The sequence below is a fragment of the Pseudonaja textilis genome, chromosome 8 (assembly GCF_049901715.1).
Source record: "Pseudonaja textilis isolate UNSWEBS1 chromosome 8, rPseTex1.2, whole genome shotgun sequence".
Classification (NCBI taxonomy): Eukaryota; Metazoa; Chordata; class Lepidosauria; order Squamata; family Elapidae; genus Pseudonaja; species Pseudonaja textilis.
In genome coordinates this window covers 9,823,204-9,836,640 of record NC_141997.1, presented here as the reverse complement: position 1 = coordinate 9,836,640, position 13,437 = coordinate 9,823,204, and the positions used below count along the sequence as shown (strand labels likewise).

General features: G+C 35.9%; 1 protein-coding gene across 1 annotated transcript in view; it reads left to right on the top strand.

The window, feature by feature from the left end:
- The first annotated feature begins 1,495 nt into the window (after nucleotides 1-1,495).
- GRPR (gastrin releasing peptide receptor) overlaps nucleotides 1,496-13,437 on the top strand; it is a 64,124-nt gene continuing 52,182 nt past the window's right edge. The window contains exon 1 of the mRNA XM_026714259.2: nucleotides 1,496-2,122. Coding sequence (XP_026570044.1) covers nucleotides 1,707-2,122 — 416 coding nt within the window. The 5' untranslated portion in view covers nucleotides 1,496-1,706. The remainder of the gene's footprint in view (nucleotides 2,123-13,437) is intronic.

The following is a 13,437-nucleotide window of genomic DNA, read 5'->3' as shown; positions in this document are numbered from 1 at the left end:
TAATAACAGAGTGAATGTGGCAGTGATAAAATGTGCATTTGTGACCAAATGGATAAAGCAACATTGGCCAATGGTTTCCTTTCGATTTCCTGGTTTTTTAAAAAATTCATTTTTTGCTGACATTGCCTTAGCTGATCTTTTGAGATGAGATTAAAATCTAACTGCAAGAAGAATTGCCTATTTTGCTGCTCCGTGTGCTCCCTACCAGCCCTCCAATTTTTCAGTTCTGATTGTCACTTTCCACACATGGCAATAAGAAAGAAGATTCCCATTTCTGTGCTTCCCTCTTTTGCTTCACTGGGGCATTTTTAAAAAAGGGCTTGAATGATCTGGATTTTGAAATTATTATTGCAAAAAATATTCTTTGTACCCAGAAAAAGACAAAACTCCATTTCTTCTTTCTACTGCATTGTCACCAGTAAAATAGAGGTGATGCTTTTGCTTTTGAGAGTTTATGGAAGTTTTGGATGATGTGGAGTCCTCAGACAAATGAAACCTAATTTTTTGTGTCTAATGTCATCTTGAGAAAAATAATTCAATTTCTTCCTGATATCTGAATTTTTTTCTGATTTAATTTTGGAGGAGTTCTTGTTGCTGCTTTTTTAGTACTTGCTTACCACCTGCAATTTCTAGAAATATTTCTATTTATAATGCAATCTGAGAGAAATAATTTCAGAAGTAATCCTTTTTGGGATATCAGTTGTAGTAATTGCAGTAAATTTTCCCCTCCCCCAAGCAACACTGGTCAAATAAACATACGTGAAATTCAGCTTGTTTTCTGGACAGCACTTATGTCCTATTCAATGGGGCTTACTCCTTTGTAAGTTGCTGGATTCTGATTCTCATCATTTCTGGCCATACTAGATAGAGCTGAAAAAAGCTAGAGTTTAACCAGTTTTCCTTCCACGGTTATATATCATTTGCATTATTCAACTGAATACTCAGAGCCTTTCCCTTACTCACATTTCAAAAATAAAGTATCCATTATTTTTTTCTTTCTCTTTTCCCCTAAACCAGAGGCAAAAGTCTGAGGCTTTCTTCACAGATATATCCTCCAGAGAAGCATTAGAACAAAAATATTCCAGATTCTGACTCTATTTGGTGGGGCAATGATGAACTTATCCAGTAGGTGGCTGGCATGCCACAAAAAACAAGCAGGAAATTTCCTACATCTATTAAATATATATATCCATCGAAGGAAGCTTGCAATATTGTGTGAAGTAAAGCAAGCGGTGCTGACGTCCCAGAGACCCTGCCTCTAGCATTTGTGTGTTTAAAAGAGCTGCTCTTTACTTTTGCTGTAAACACAGCCTACAAATGCAGGCTGAAAAGACAAGGAAGGCAGCAACGACCAATTGTCCTTGCAAAATGTGAGATATATATATTTTGTTAGTGAAAGCTGCATAGATCTTGGACCTGGATAGCTTTGCATCGATGGCATCTTTTGCTCTTGACAAACTAGGAAAATATTTATTCACCATCATAGCTAACTGACAAAGAGAAGAGTTTTGGAAATGAAACTAGGTTGATGCTTGCTCATTTGAATGAGCTTATTTATTATAAGTGTCTTTCCTTTTACGATAAGCAATATCACATATGCCCACTTCTGTCAATAGTTACTGAGGAGGGAGGCAAACAACTCAAAACAATTTGCTCATGCTTTTTCCTTTTAAACTGAACATCCATTTCCTAGCCAAATCCCAAGAATGGCTGAGGACTGCATTTTTCTAGATACAGAACTCAGTGACTTTATTCTTTGCAATGTCTCTACTGATCAACATACAAATTTCTCTTTCCCTGGTGAGGACTTGTTTTATTACAGATTCCTATATGCAATTCCAGCTATTTATGGGATCATCATTTTGATTGGGCTTATTGGCAATATCACCCTGATTAAAATCTTTTGTACAGTAAAGTCCATGAGAAATGTCCCTAATTTGTTCATTTCCAGTCTGGCTTTTGGGGACTTGCTTCTTTTGATCACCTGTGTTCCTGTGGATGCCAGCAGATATTTGTCTCCTGAATGGCTTTTTGGTCGGGTTGGATGTAAACTTATTCCTTTTATCCAGCTTACTTCAGTGGGGGTGTCAGTCTTCACCCTCATGGCTCTTTCTGCAGATAGGTAAGTCCCTTTTTTGAACATCTCTTGAGATTCAGTCGTACTGTCTGAAAGCAAACATAGGTTGCTGTTTTAACATGGCTGAAATGTAATCAAGGAAAAGATTATGACTAATTTATAATGAGAAGCCAAGAAAATCATGCTTAGTATCGCTTGAAGCTACATATGAAACATTGTAAAATAGTTAACTTTCCAAGGAGGATGGCTGTGATATCTTTTAACTTCAGTAATCTTTTTTTGTGCTAAACCATTATTATAATGAAATTTGATACAAGTGTATTCAAAGTAAATTTGTTGAAGTCAATGGGATTTACATACCTAAATGTATAGATTTAGAGTTGTGGCTTTAAACTGCTTTTAACATTTGAAGTCAATGCAAATAACTTTTAACACTTGACAGGTTTACAGGTGGAATATGATTTACTCATTTAATTTTTTAATTAAAAATTCAAGAAATATTCTAAGCATGTTTGTAACATTTAAAATGAGGTAAAGCACATGTTCAAAACCCATATTTATTTATTTTTCTGTAAATCTTAGGAGTTTAATGAAACACCTTCATTGTCACAGAAGAAACAGCTTTATTTTGTACTAAATCCTTTTGCTTTGATAATTTAGAATTATGATACAGAACAAGAGAGCTTTGCACAGATTTTTTAATTAATAAATTCCTTAAAATAAGATTAACTGAAGAACAAAATAATCTATATTAACCAATTCACTAGGCATCTAGTTAAAAAAGAAAATGAATAGTCTGTCTAATAATTTTCCCATTTAGTTTTATATATAAATTCATTGCTTAAATAAGATCATTTCTACTAAAACGAATTAGATGCAATCATTAAAAAGTACCTCTACATAATTAAATTTATTTTGCTTTAAAATTATTTTTTAAAACACAAGATGTCTTTTTACCAATACATTAACTGTCTAAAATCTAGAATTCTTTGTCCAAAACAAATATGACAAAGAATTGACATCTGGCATAATTTCAAAGTAAATTACAGGATTATTTCGGGATTGGGTTCGCTTGTTGGGCAGTATGCAAACAACTAATTTAGGGAAGGAAAGTTAAAAGAACAACCATAGGTGTTTTCCCAAAGCTGTGATTTTGTGTCACATTTGTACATCTATCTGTGTCCTTTTACTGAACTTAAAATTTTCATAGCATTGTTGGAAGAAATATCCTTCTGGGTTCAGTCCCAAGTGCGGAGAAAGAAACTGGAAACATGGTGACTGCTTGGAAAGATGGTTTAATGGTGGACAGGATCACATGCCTGGGAGCTCCTGGGTGAAAAGGGCAGAGATGCTGAGAGTCCCTGGGTTTTATGCCCACTGTTGGGATTTGAATTTGAGCTTGTATTCTGATTGGTTGTCCGACTTCCATGGGGCCATGCAAGGGCAACTCTGTAGGCTGCCCTGAATCCCAGGCTTGGTTGAGCCTTGCTGGATGATGATGTAATGAAAGGGCTTTGGGCAATTCCTATTATGGCTCTACCTGGAGGAGGTAGATCTTTTGTTATGTAGAATAGACTGGTCCAGGCCTTAATGGCCCATTAGCAAAGGTTGGGGGACTGAGTTTCTGCCTCTCTGAGTTTCTTCTAACTTCCAACAACATCAAGCAGAACTCATTCAAACAAAGTAAGGACTAGTATTAAAAGTTCTTGTCTACAAGGCTCCTAGGTTCCTCTCACAGTTACTGCAATTGAATGAGGTACAACCTATTCTGTACCTGTGCATTTATTGTTTTTCTTGCCTAAGGATAAAACCTTGCTTTTTTCACCATTGAATTTCATTTTGTTAGATAGGTCCCAGTGTTTTAGTCTGCCAAGAACCTTCTGTATCTTAAGCCTATGTTCTGGGCAGTTGGCTCTTGACACCAATTGACACCAGCTCAGTCATCTGCAAATTTGATGAGTTCCCCTTCTATCCCCTCATCTAAATTGTTTACAAAGATATTGAACATTATTTGGCCTAAGACAGAACTTTAGGTTACTCCACTGCATACTCCCTCCATGTAGATACAGTTCTATTGAGGATTATATGTTGAGTGCAGTTTGTAAGTCAGTAAATACACCTAGTGGTGATGCTGTTTATCCCACATTTTTCTATCTTACCAAGAAGTAGATTGTGGTCTACTTTGTCAAATGTCTTACTGGAGTCCAAGTATACTATGTCCACAGGATTCTGCTGGTTCACCGATGTAATCACTTTGCCAAAGAATGCAGTAAGATTTGTTTGGCATGGTTTGTTGGTTTCTTAGTTTTCTTAGAGCTATGAAGTGGAATCAAATATCTATTTATATATGGAAGTCAGTGATCTGCTGATTAAGCTTCTCCAATATGATGCCCTTCAGAGTAAAACATATTTTACTGGTAGTCCTCAACTTACTTATTACTTATTTATTTAGTGCCTGTTCAAAGTTACAATGGCACTGAAAAAGGGAGTTATGATCGTTTTTCAAAGTTATGACCATTGCAGCATCACCATTGTCACATGATCAAAATGTGGATGCTTGACAACTGGCATGTATTTATGACAGTTGCAGTATCTTGGGGTCATGGGATTGCCTTTTGTGACCTTCTGACAAACACAGTCAATGGGGAAGCCAGGTATATTTAACAATTGTGCGACTATCTTAACAACTACAGTGATTCACATAACATCTGTGGCAAGTCTAAAAATGGAACACAACTCACTTAACAATTGTCTTGCTTACCATGAGAAATTTTGCCTCAATTGTGGTCATAAGACAAGGATTACCTGTATTTATTTATGTGCTTATTTATTAAACAAATTTATATACTGCCCAGTTCTGGTGACTTCGGGTGGCTTACAAAGCTTCCATTTTCCCTCTCTGTAGGAGAATAATACCCATATACAAAGCACCTATGTCTCCAGTTTGTCCATTGTTTATCTTATTATCATTGTAATGAGCTTCCACTCAGTTATTCAGCTGGAGTCACATTCTCTTGCTCAAGGAATATGCTGGGTTGGACATTATGTGCAAGGCAGCTAGTAGGAAAGATTTAGGACTAGTCTGAACTTTGTGGTTGCCTCAGCTCCAGGATGGGCCACATGCCATTTTCAGAAGGCTTTAATGCAGGGGTCTTCAAACTTGACAGGTTTAAGACTTGTAGACTTCAACTCCCAGAGTTCCTCCTCCAGTCATGTTAGCTCAGGAATTCTGGGAGTTGTAGTCCACAAGTCTTAAACTTGCCAGGTTTGAAGAGCCTTGCTTTAATGGATAATCTCATGTCCTGCATACCTTTAATGTGTTGGAAGGGTGATCTGATCTCCACTGAGTTTCTTTCCCTCTGTCTAAAAAGCAGTGCTTAGTTGGCATAACTGGAACAATCCAGTCTATCTGCTGAACTACCTTTTATCTTAAATAAATGCCCCTGTACCAGTTGGCTTGTGTATACTGTAGCGCTCCTGGCCTTCAATGTCTATTTTGTACTGGGCTGTCTGCCACGAAAAGCTGGACTTTGTAGTTCAAGTGAGAAGAACTATAAATACGTTCTGGCTTTTTGTTTATTTTTAACCTGTCTTCAAAAGACATGATCCGGGGTAGTGCTACTTACTTTTCTTGTTTGCATATGAGGAGAAAAGGAGCACATTGAGAGCTAGGTGAATCCAGAAAAAAAGTGGATATCGCAGTAGCCAAAATGATAGAAGGAACTGAAATATGTGAAAGGATTTCTTAAGCCAACTTCATTTCCAGTTGGCCTACACAGAGGAGACACAGAAGCCCTTAGTCTTCTGCACATTCTGACATTCTCTATGAGCTGATTTCAAATATATTTATTAACTGGGAGAGGCATCTTAGTCAAAGGGATTTGTGAAGAGAATTGAGCCTTCTATTTCCAGAAATTCAGCATCACTGAAATTACTAGTTTTAATAGTATGAAAGTGAGTTCTGGTAAAACCGTACCAAAAGTTGATAGTCCAGGATCTCATATTGGAAGGAAAATTCTCTTGAATGTTTTGTACTCTAAATGCTGTACATAAACTGATGCCATTAGAGAATAAGAACTAAGAATACAGTTCAGACAGAGTTTTCAAAAGAAAGTGCTCTATAAAATTAAAAAGAATATACATAATTATAAATGAGAGCGTTGATGAAGTGATGATAGTTGATGATAGTTGAAAATATCAGACATTCTTGTATAAGAGAATAAAATGGATATTATATGCATATAATAATGTTATCTACACTTTGGACAAAAAAAAAGAAACAAAAAACTGGATTTGAATTAACATAATCATATATTTATTTTTAATTGTGGAATTTATTTTTCAAGGATTGCAGAAATAAAATGGGGAAGAGATGTGCCATGAGATGTATTTATTATGACCCTTTTGCATATTCCTCACTGAATATACAGAGAGTTATAGGCTGTGCATTAAACCATATTTTTATGCATAGATCATACTAGAGGGACTCAAACAAATGAAGACAGAATATGCAAACAATCATCACCACTTTGGAATCAAAAATATTGAATTATTTTGCAAGCAAATAAGCAAGCAAGAGAAGTGTAGAGCTGAATTGCAAAAAAATGAAAAATGACACTATTCATATATTAATATGCTTAATAAAAAGTCTAATATAAAAAAGTCAGTACCACCTGGATAGACACGGCGCAGAGAACAATATCCATGTGTCCTTAACATTTTCCTAATTATCAAGGGAAACACGACATTCTTGCATTTTAAAGTCAGCAAGATTTCAAGGTCCCAGCCACAGATAGTAGAAATACTGCTAGGCATTCAGTAAAAGAATCAGAGCATACCATGCTTTATCATACATCCCTCTTGAAATTTGACTGCTGGTGCTCTGATAAGGCACTACAGGTATTATTTAAAGCATTTTAAATATATAGGTAATGGTTGCCTCATTCAGCAACTGTGCAAACTTACAATGGTACTAAAAAAGCAGAGTTATGATAGATTCTTGAACTTTTGACTGTCATAGTGATCACACAATTGTGATTTGGGCACTAGTGATTTGGGCACTATGCAAGCAACACAGGTAAACCAGACAGGGAACAAGACAACCTGAACTAAATCTACTTTACTGCAATTAAACAATCTTGCAAGTCTAAAGGCACAGGCTTCCCATCTCTACTTCTAAGTGCCTGATCCATTAGGATGGCTTCTTCCTAAGTTTCTGGGCCTGGTGCCTTTCCATTATTTTGCTTCTTGAGTGCTTCAGTTAACTCCATCACCGTTATATTGCTTTCTAACATTTTTTCAGTCTCTTTAGGTATCTGAGGTAAATTAGCATTTTGTAAGTACTGTTTAACTCTTTCCTCATCAATATTCTCTTGCATATATAATTTCCCATAGAAGTCTCGAATGATTTCCTTCTTCTCTTTGCTACCATGGCAGACTTGGCCTTGGTCATCTATTAATTGCAATATTTTCCTTGATTCTTTCTCCTTTCTCAATTTGTATGCTAACCATCTACCTGGTTTGTTTGCATCTTCAAAGTAGTTCTGTTTAGCACCTCTAATTTTCTGTGCTAATTCTTCTTTTTCTATTTGACACATTTTGTGTTTAATTATATCCATTTAAATTATATCCATTGATGTCCTTTTTCTGGCATTTTCTGTAGCTCTTTTTCAAGTCTTTTATGCTCATCCTCTAGGGCCTTAGAAGCTAGTCTTTTCATAGTATTCCTTTTTCTTGTATAGTCTATTATCAAGTCTCTAACATATGTCTTCATTGTATCCCATACATTCTGAATTGATGTATCTTCTTTTTTGTTTTCTCTAAATAAAAAAGCCAATTCTTTCTCCATCCACTGTGTGAAGTCTTTTTCCTTTAAAATAGTATTATTTAACGTCTATCTAGATCTTCTTTTTTGTCCTTTCCATTTAATTGTCATTGGATTGTGATCTGCCCAAGTACTTGTTTCAATATTTATTTCTTGAATGTTAGTTATTAATTCTGTTGACATCCATATCATATCTATTCTGGACCATGATAAGTGTCTATTTGAATAGAAGGTGTATTGTTTAGTTTTAGCATTTCTTTCTCTCCATGTATCTTTTAAGTTTATTTCATCTACCATTTTAAAAAAAGATTTAGGGAGAGTCTTTCTGTTTTGCTTTATTGTTTTCTGTGCTGTATAGTCCAGTTTATTGTCTACAATTCCATTAAAATCTCCCATCATAACTATATTAGCATAGTCCAGTTCGATTATTTTCATATGTAATTTTTTGTAGAATTCTTCTGGTTTGTCATTCGGAGCATAAATTGCAATCAGGAGTGTTTTCATATTATTGTCCATTATTTCCACCATTAGTATTCTTCCATCATCATCGGTATAGATCAATTTTGCTGGGGTGGTCTCTTTAATATATAAAACCACTCCTCTTTTCTTATATTGTGTCAAGGAAGTAAATATTTTCCCTAATTTTGGCTGTACCAACAACTGTTCATATTGTTTTTTAATATGTACTTCTTGTAGACAAATTATATCAAATTTTAATTTCTCTAATTTATGAAAGGTTTTCCTTCTTTTAACGGCTGAGTTAAGTCCATTTATATTAATTGTAATCAATTTTTTCTCTTCCATGGTTATATTTTATAGTTAGGTTTAGCAGCTCTCATAGATCTTAGTTCACGTTGTTCTTTGGCTTCCACCTTTCCACCTACTGCACGTTCTTCTTTTTCAGTCGCCATTTGGAAGTCCTCTTGGAATTCAATTAGTGAGATCTCTTTTTCTGCCTCTTCCTTTTTCCCTCCAAAAAATTCTGTATAAAATAATTCCGCTTTCTCAATTGAGTCATTTCTATGTCTCTGTTCTTGCCATGTGAATATTAAATCTTCTGGAATCAGCCATCTATAATTCACCACTTTTTAAAGTAGCATTTTAGTCAGGAATCAGTATTCTCTTCTCATCTCTCTCACTCTTCTGGGTATTTGTTTCAAGACCACAATCTCCTTGTCTTTGTATTTCAATGGTTTCTCTTTTGCCACTTGCAATATTTGCGTTTTAATGGCTTTCTTTGTAAATCTAATGTGAACTTCTCTTGGTAAGCTATTTCTCATCGCATATCTTGTGAAAACTCGATAAACCTCATCTATTCCATCCATCATCTTCTCTTGAGTTATTTCCAAAGCTTCAGCCAGTTTTTCTATCATTATCTTAGCTAAGTTTTGTCCTTTTTCTTCCTCTATATTTTGGAATCTAAGATAGAATTCTGATCTATCCCTCTCCCATTTCAACATACCACTTTTATCTTGTTCAACCACCATCAACCACTATTATCAATATCTCCAATCTTCTTGTCTCTTTGTTTATCTTCTTCTTCAATTTTTTGGAATCTCTCATCATACTTCAACATCATTTGTTGGATGTTCTCCACTTTTTCATCAGTTTTCCCTGTTCTTTGTTCAATGTTCTCTGTTCTTTGTTCAATGTTCTCTGTTCTTTGTTCAATGTTCTCTGTTCTTTGTTCGATGTTCTCTATTCTCTTTTCAATATTCTCTGATCTTGCTTGAATATTTTGAATTCCTTGCATAAACATCTGCAGAGTCACTTTTTCTTGTTCTTTTTCTTGCTTTAACATTGTCTGTATTGAATGTTGTCCTCCAGATGGTGGAGAGGAAGAAGTAGAAGTTGAAGAACCAGGAGCTGTAAATTTCCTACTCATTTTAAGCAATTCAAAAACTTCAGGTTCTTCTAAACCTTAATCCAATTGTGAAGTAACCAATTATAGTTCAAAATAAAAATAGTAGAAAAAAGAAGCCCAATAATAATAATTTTAAAAAAAAGAAAAAAGAAGGGAGGACAACATTTCTTCAGGTTCTTGTATACCTTAATCCAATCAATAGTTAGATGAAAAAAAAGGCTTAAGAAAAAAAAGAAAAAAAAGGAAAAGGAAAAATTCTTCAGGTTCTTCAACACCTTAATCCAGCGGTGGGCAACTATGGCCCTTTTATGAATTATGGACTTCAACTCCCAGAATTCCTGAGCAAGCCATGCTAGCTCAGGAATTTTGGGAGTTGAAGTCCACAAGTCATAAAGGGGCCATAGTTGCCCACCTCTGCCTTAATCCAATTGAAAGGTCTCAAATAGAAAAAAGTACATAAGAATAAACCAGAAAGGTAGATGAAAAAACAAAAATACCAGGAAAGGAAAAAAAAGGCTTTTAAGGCTTTCCCTTTAAAATAAAAAGCAAACGTAGAGATTGGATTTCCAAAGAAAAAAAGAAAAACAAAGACAAGCTCCAACAAAGCCAAAAACCCATATAGTTATTACAAAAAAAAGATAAAAAGAAATACAATAAAGCTGGTGAGGAGGGATAGCACAACTTAGAAAAAGTAAAAAGGGCACATTGCACTTTGTTTAATTATCCAAGGCTCTTATTATAGCAATCTTCTCCAAAAACTTATCCCCTTTTTCCCCCCTAGGTTTCAACACCAGACTCCAGCTATTGATAGAAACCTAGAAAAGCACCTGCAATAATACTCTCCCATGCTCTTCCCTCTATCTTATCAAATAGCAATGTCCTTGAAAAAGAGTCTCAGTTCTTTCTTTCTCAGCTTTGTCTGGTCACAGGGAAATAGAATATTTTCAAGCCTCTAGTTGGCAGTGTTACAAAGTTTCTTTGCTCTCACTTTCCCCCTCCTTTTCCGAGCAGGATATAATAAGAATTAATAAAAAAAAAGCAAAAGATATTTTTTAAAAATGAAATAACTAAAAGGAGCCTCTAGCCTAAAATATTACAAAATCAAAAAGGAGAAGAAAAAAATAAATATAAATGAAAAAACCAGTCCAGTTTCAAAATACAAGATCATACACAGAAAATCCAGCAATGAGAAAAAAAAACAAATATTACTTTGACATTCCTGTTTAAAATCGCCGCTTAATCACTTCTGTCAAAACCTTTACAGATTCTTTCTTTTCCTTAGGGTGTCCTTTCAGATCTTAGAATAAAAAAAAGTTCTCCCCAAACTAGCACACTCTCTCTTTCTGTTCTCTTCCGTTTCGGAGCTGTCCCAACTTCAGCAGCTTTAATGGCTATCTCTTTGCCACTGGCAAGAAGAGCTTCTCCTGGATCTGCCAGGGACTTTGCAGTATCCCTGGGATCAACAGGATGTACTCTTCACTTTCACTGTCTCTTCGGGATGGTTTACATCCGATAGGACCATCCAGGAGCAAAGATATCGGCAGCGATCTCAGACCTCCAAGATCGCATGCCGTATCATCATGACGCCAGCTCCACCCTCCCTAAGTTTCTTTCTCTGGCCATTAAGCGACTGCAGGCTTCTGCCCCTCTTGTCCGATTGTTTCCTAGGGAGCATCTCTTCCCTCTTTCTCCAAGATCATTCACACATTCCATTACAACAAGCAAAGTCAATTGGGAAGCCAGGAGAAAATGGCAAGTTTTTGTCATGTGATGTTTCATTGAATGATCATGGGTGATTCACTTAATCACCACATCAGAACTGACAAAAGTCAGGCGCTGCCATATGATGTTTTCCTTAACAAATCTGTTGCTTAATAAATGAGTTCATTTATTTATCAAATATACAATCTCACAATACGTGACTCTGGGTGGCTTAGAACCACTGAATCATATCAACTTTAAAAACAGGCAATACAAAAATATAAAATCCAGATTAAAATAAAAACTATGAAAAACAAATATAGCAATCCTTGGCAAAGGGAGGAAAGAATGGGTACCTAGCAGCGGAGCCATCTGAACATATCTCTGATTCCCTGGGAGCCCCAGGCCTGATTACATATCCAGGTATTGAGGGCCTTCTGGTGTATCAAAAGGGATTTAACTAATCTAATTTGGGAAATAGAATAATATTCCATTAAAAAGGTGCCATGGTAGAGAAGGCATGTCTCTGGAGAGTCCCAAGTGTAGGTCTCTAGCTAATGGTACCCATAGCATGCCTACTCTGCCAGATCTAATGAGGAGAACTATTATACCCAGGGAGAGGCAGTCCCTCAGATAATCCAGTTTCATGCCATGCAAGGCTTTAAAGGTCAAAATCAGCACATTGAATTAGTCCTGGTAGCAAATTAGCAAACCGCAGAGCAGAGGGATAATGTGTGCTGTTCTAGGAGTGCATATAATTGCCCACACCATTCCATTCTGGACCCGCTGAGGCTTCCAGATACTATTTAAGGACAAAATCTTGTACAGCAATTTGCAGTAGTCCAATCTGGAGATGACAAGTTGCCAGTCCTAGTTGTGGTTGTTAACAAAGGATTGTACACCACTGTTGAGCTGTCAGCAAAACATGAACAGTCCCTGTCCTCAGATTCACAGTCTAAAAAGGGATGCAGGAATGAAGAGGGGAGAGATAAAAACTAGATATACAATAATTACACAATCATTTTTATATTGTGTTATTGCCCTGCACTCACTTCCTATTGAAAGTCTTTAAAACTTATCATTTATATATTTATATTAGTAATATTGTACTTTTCTTCTGAGAGCGCAATGTGATATATGTAGTATCTTGGCATGTAGTATCTGAGTATGGCATGCTACATTATGCCAAGTGATAGAGAAAAAGAAAGAAAAAAGCAACACATTTAAGGCAGGGGGTGAATGGTACTACTTAATGCTTTTGGAAGAGAGTAACTTTCTAATTCAGTGATTTGGATCTAGGCTATGAATGTACAGTGGTGAGCAAGGGAAATATCCCTTGAAAAGATAAAAACAGGGATTACTTGTTGAGGGGAGAGAGGCAGGATGCCAGAAATCAGTTACGTCTCTTCTCCTGTCAGCAGAAGATCAATGTTGAAAGCACCTGTTTGGTAGTGTACAAACAGAACAGAATCAATATTGTGAAGCTGTAAAAACATCTAGGAGTTTGCCTTTTCAGGCATTTCTCAATTTGATTACTTCCTGCTTCGACTTCATTTTCAAAGTACTGTTGAGTGCTTTTAAGATTTCCATTGCAAAACTGCTATCTATAGAGAATTTACACACATGCAGCAGCTAGATTATGACTTGCTAAAGCAGCTGATACAAGAAAATACAGGATGAGCCTACAATTGGTGAAAAAAAAAATCTGTACTTCCAACAAAAGGTCAACATCCAATGAGAGAGCAAAGGATTTTAGAAACAAACCACTGGTTTAAAAACTGGTGTTGTCAACAAAACTTTGCCTTCCTAGATCATGGTCCGCATTACCTATATGAAGGGCTACTGGGAAAGGATGGAGTGAACCTCACAAGAACTGGAAAGAATATATTCAGAAAACAACTAGCTCATCTAATGAAAAGGGCTTTAAACTAAAATTGAGGGGTGGATGGGAGCCAATCTTCATAACCTTTA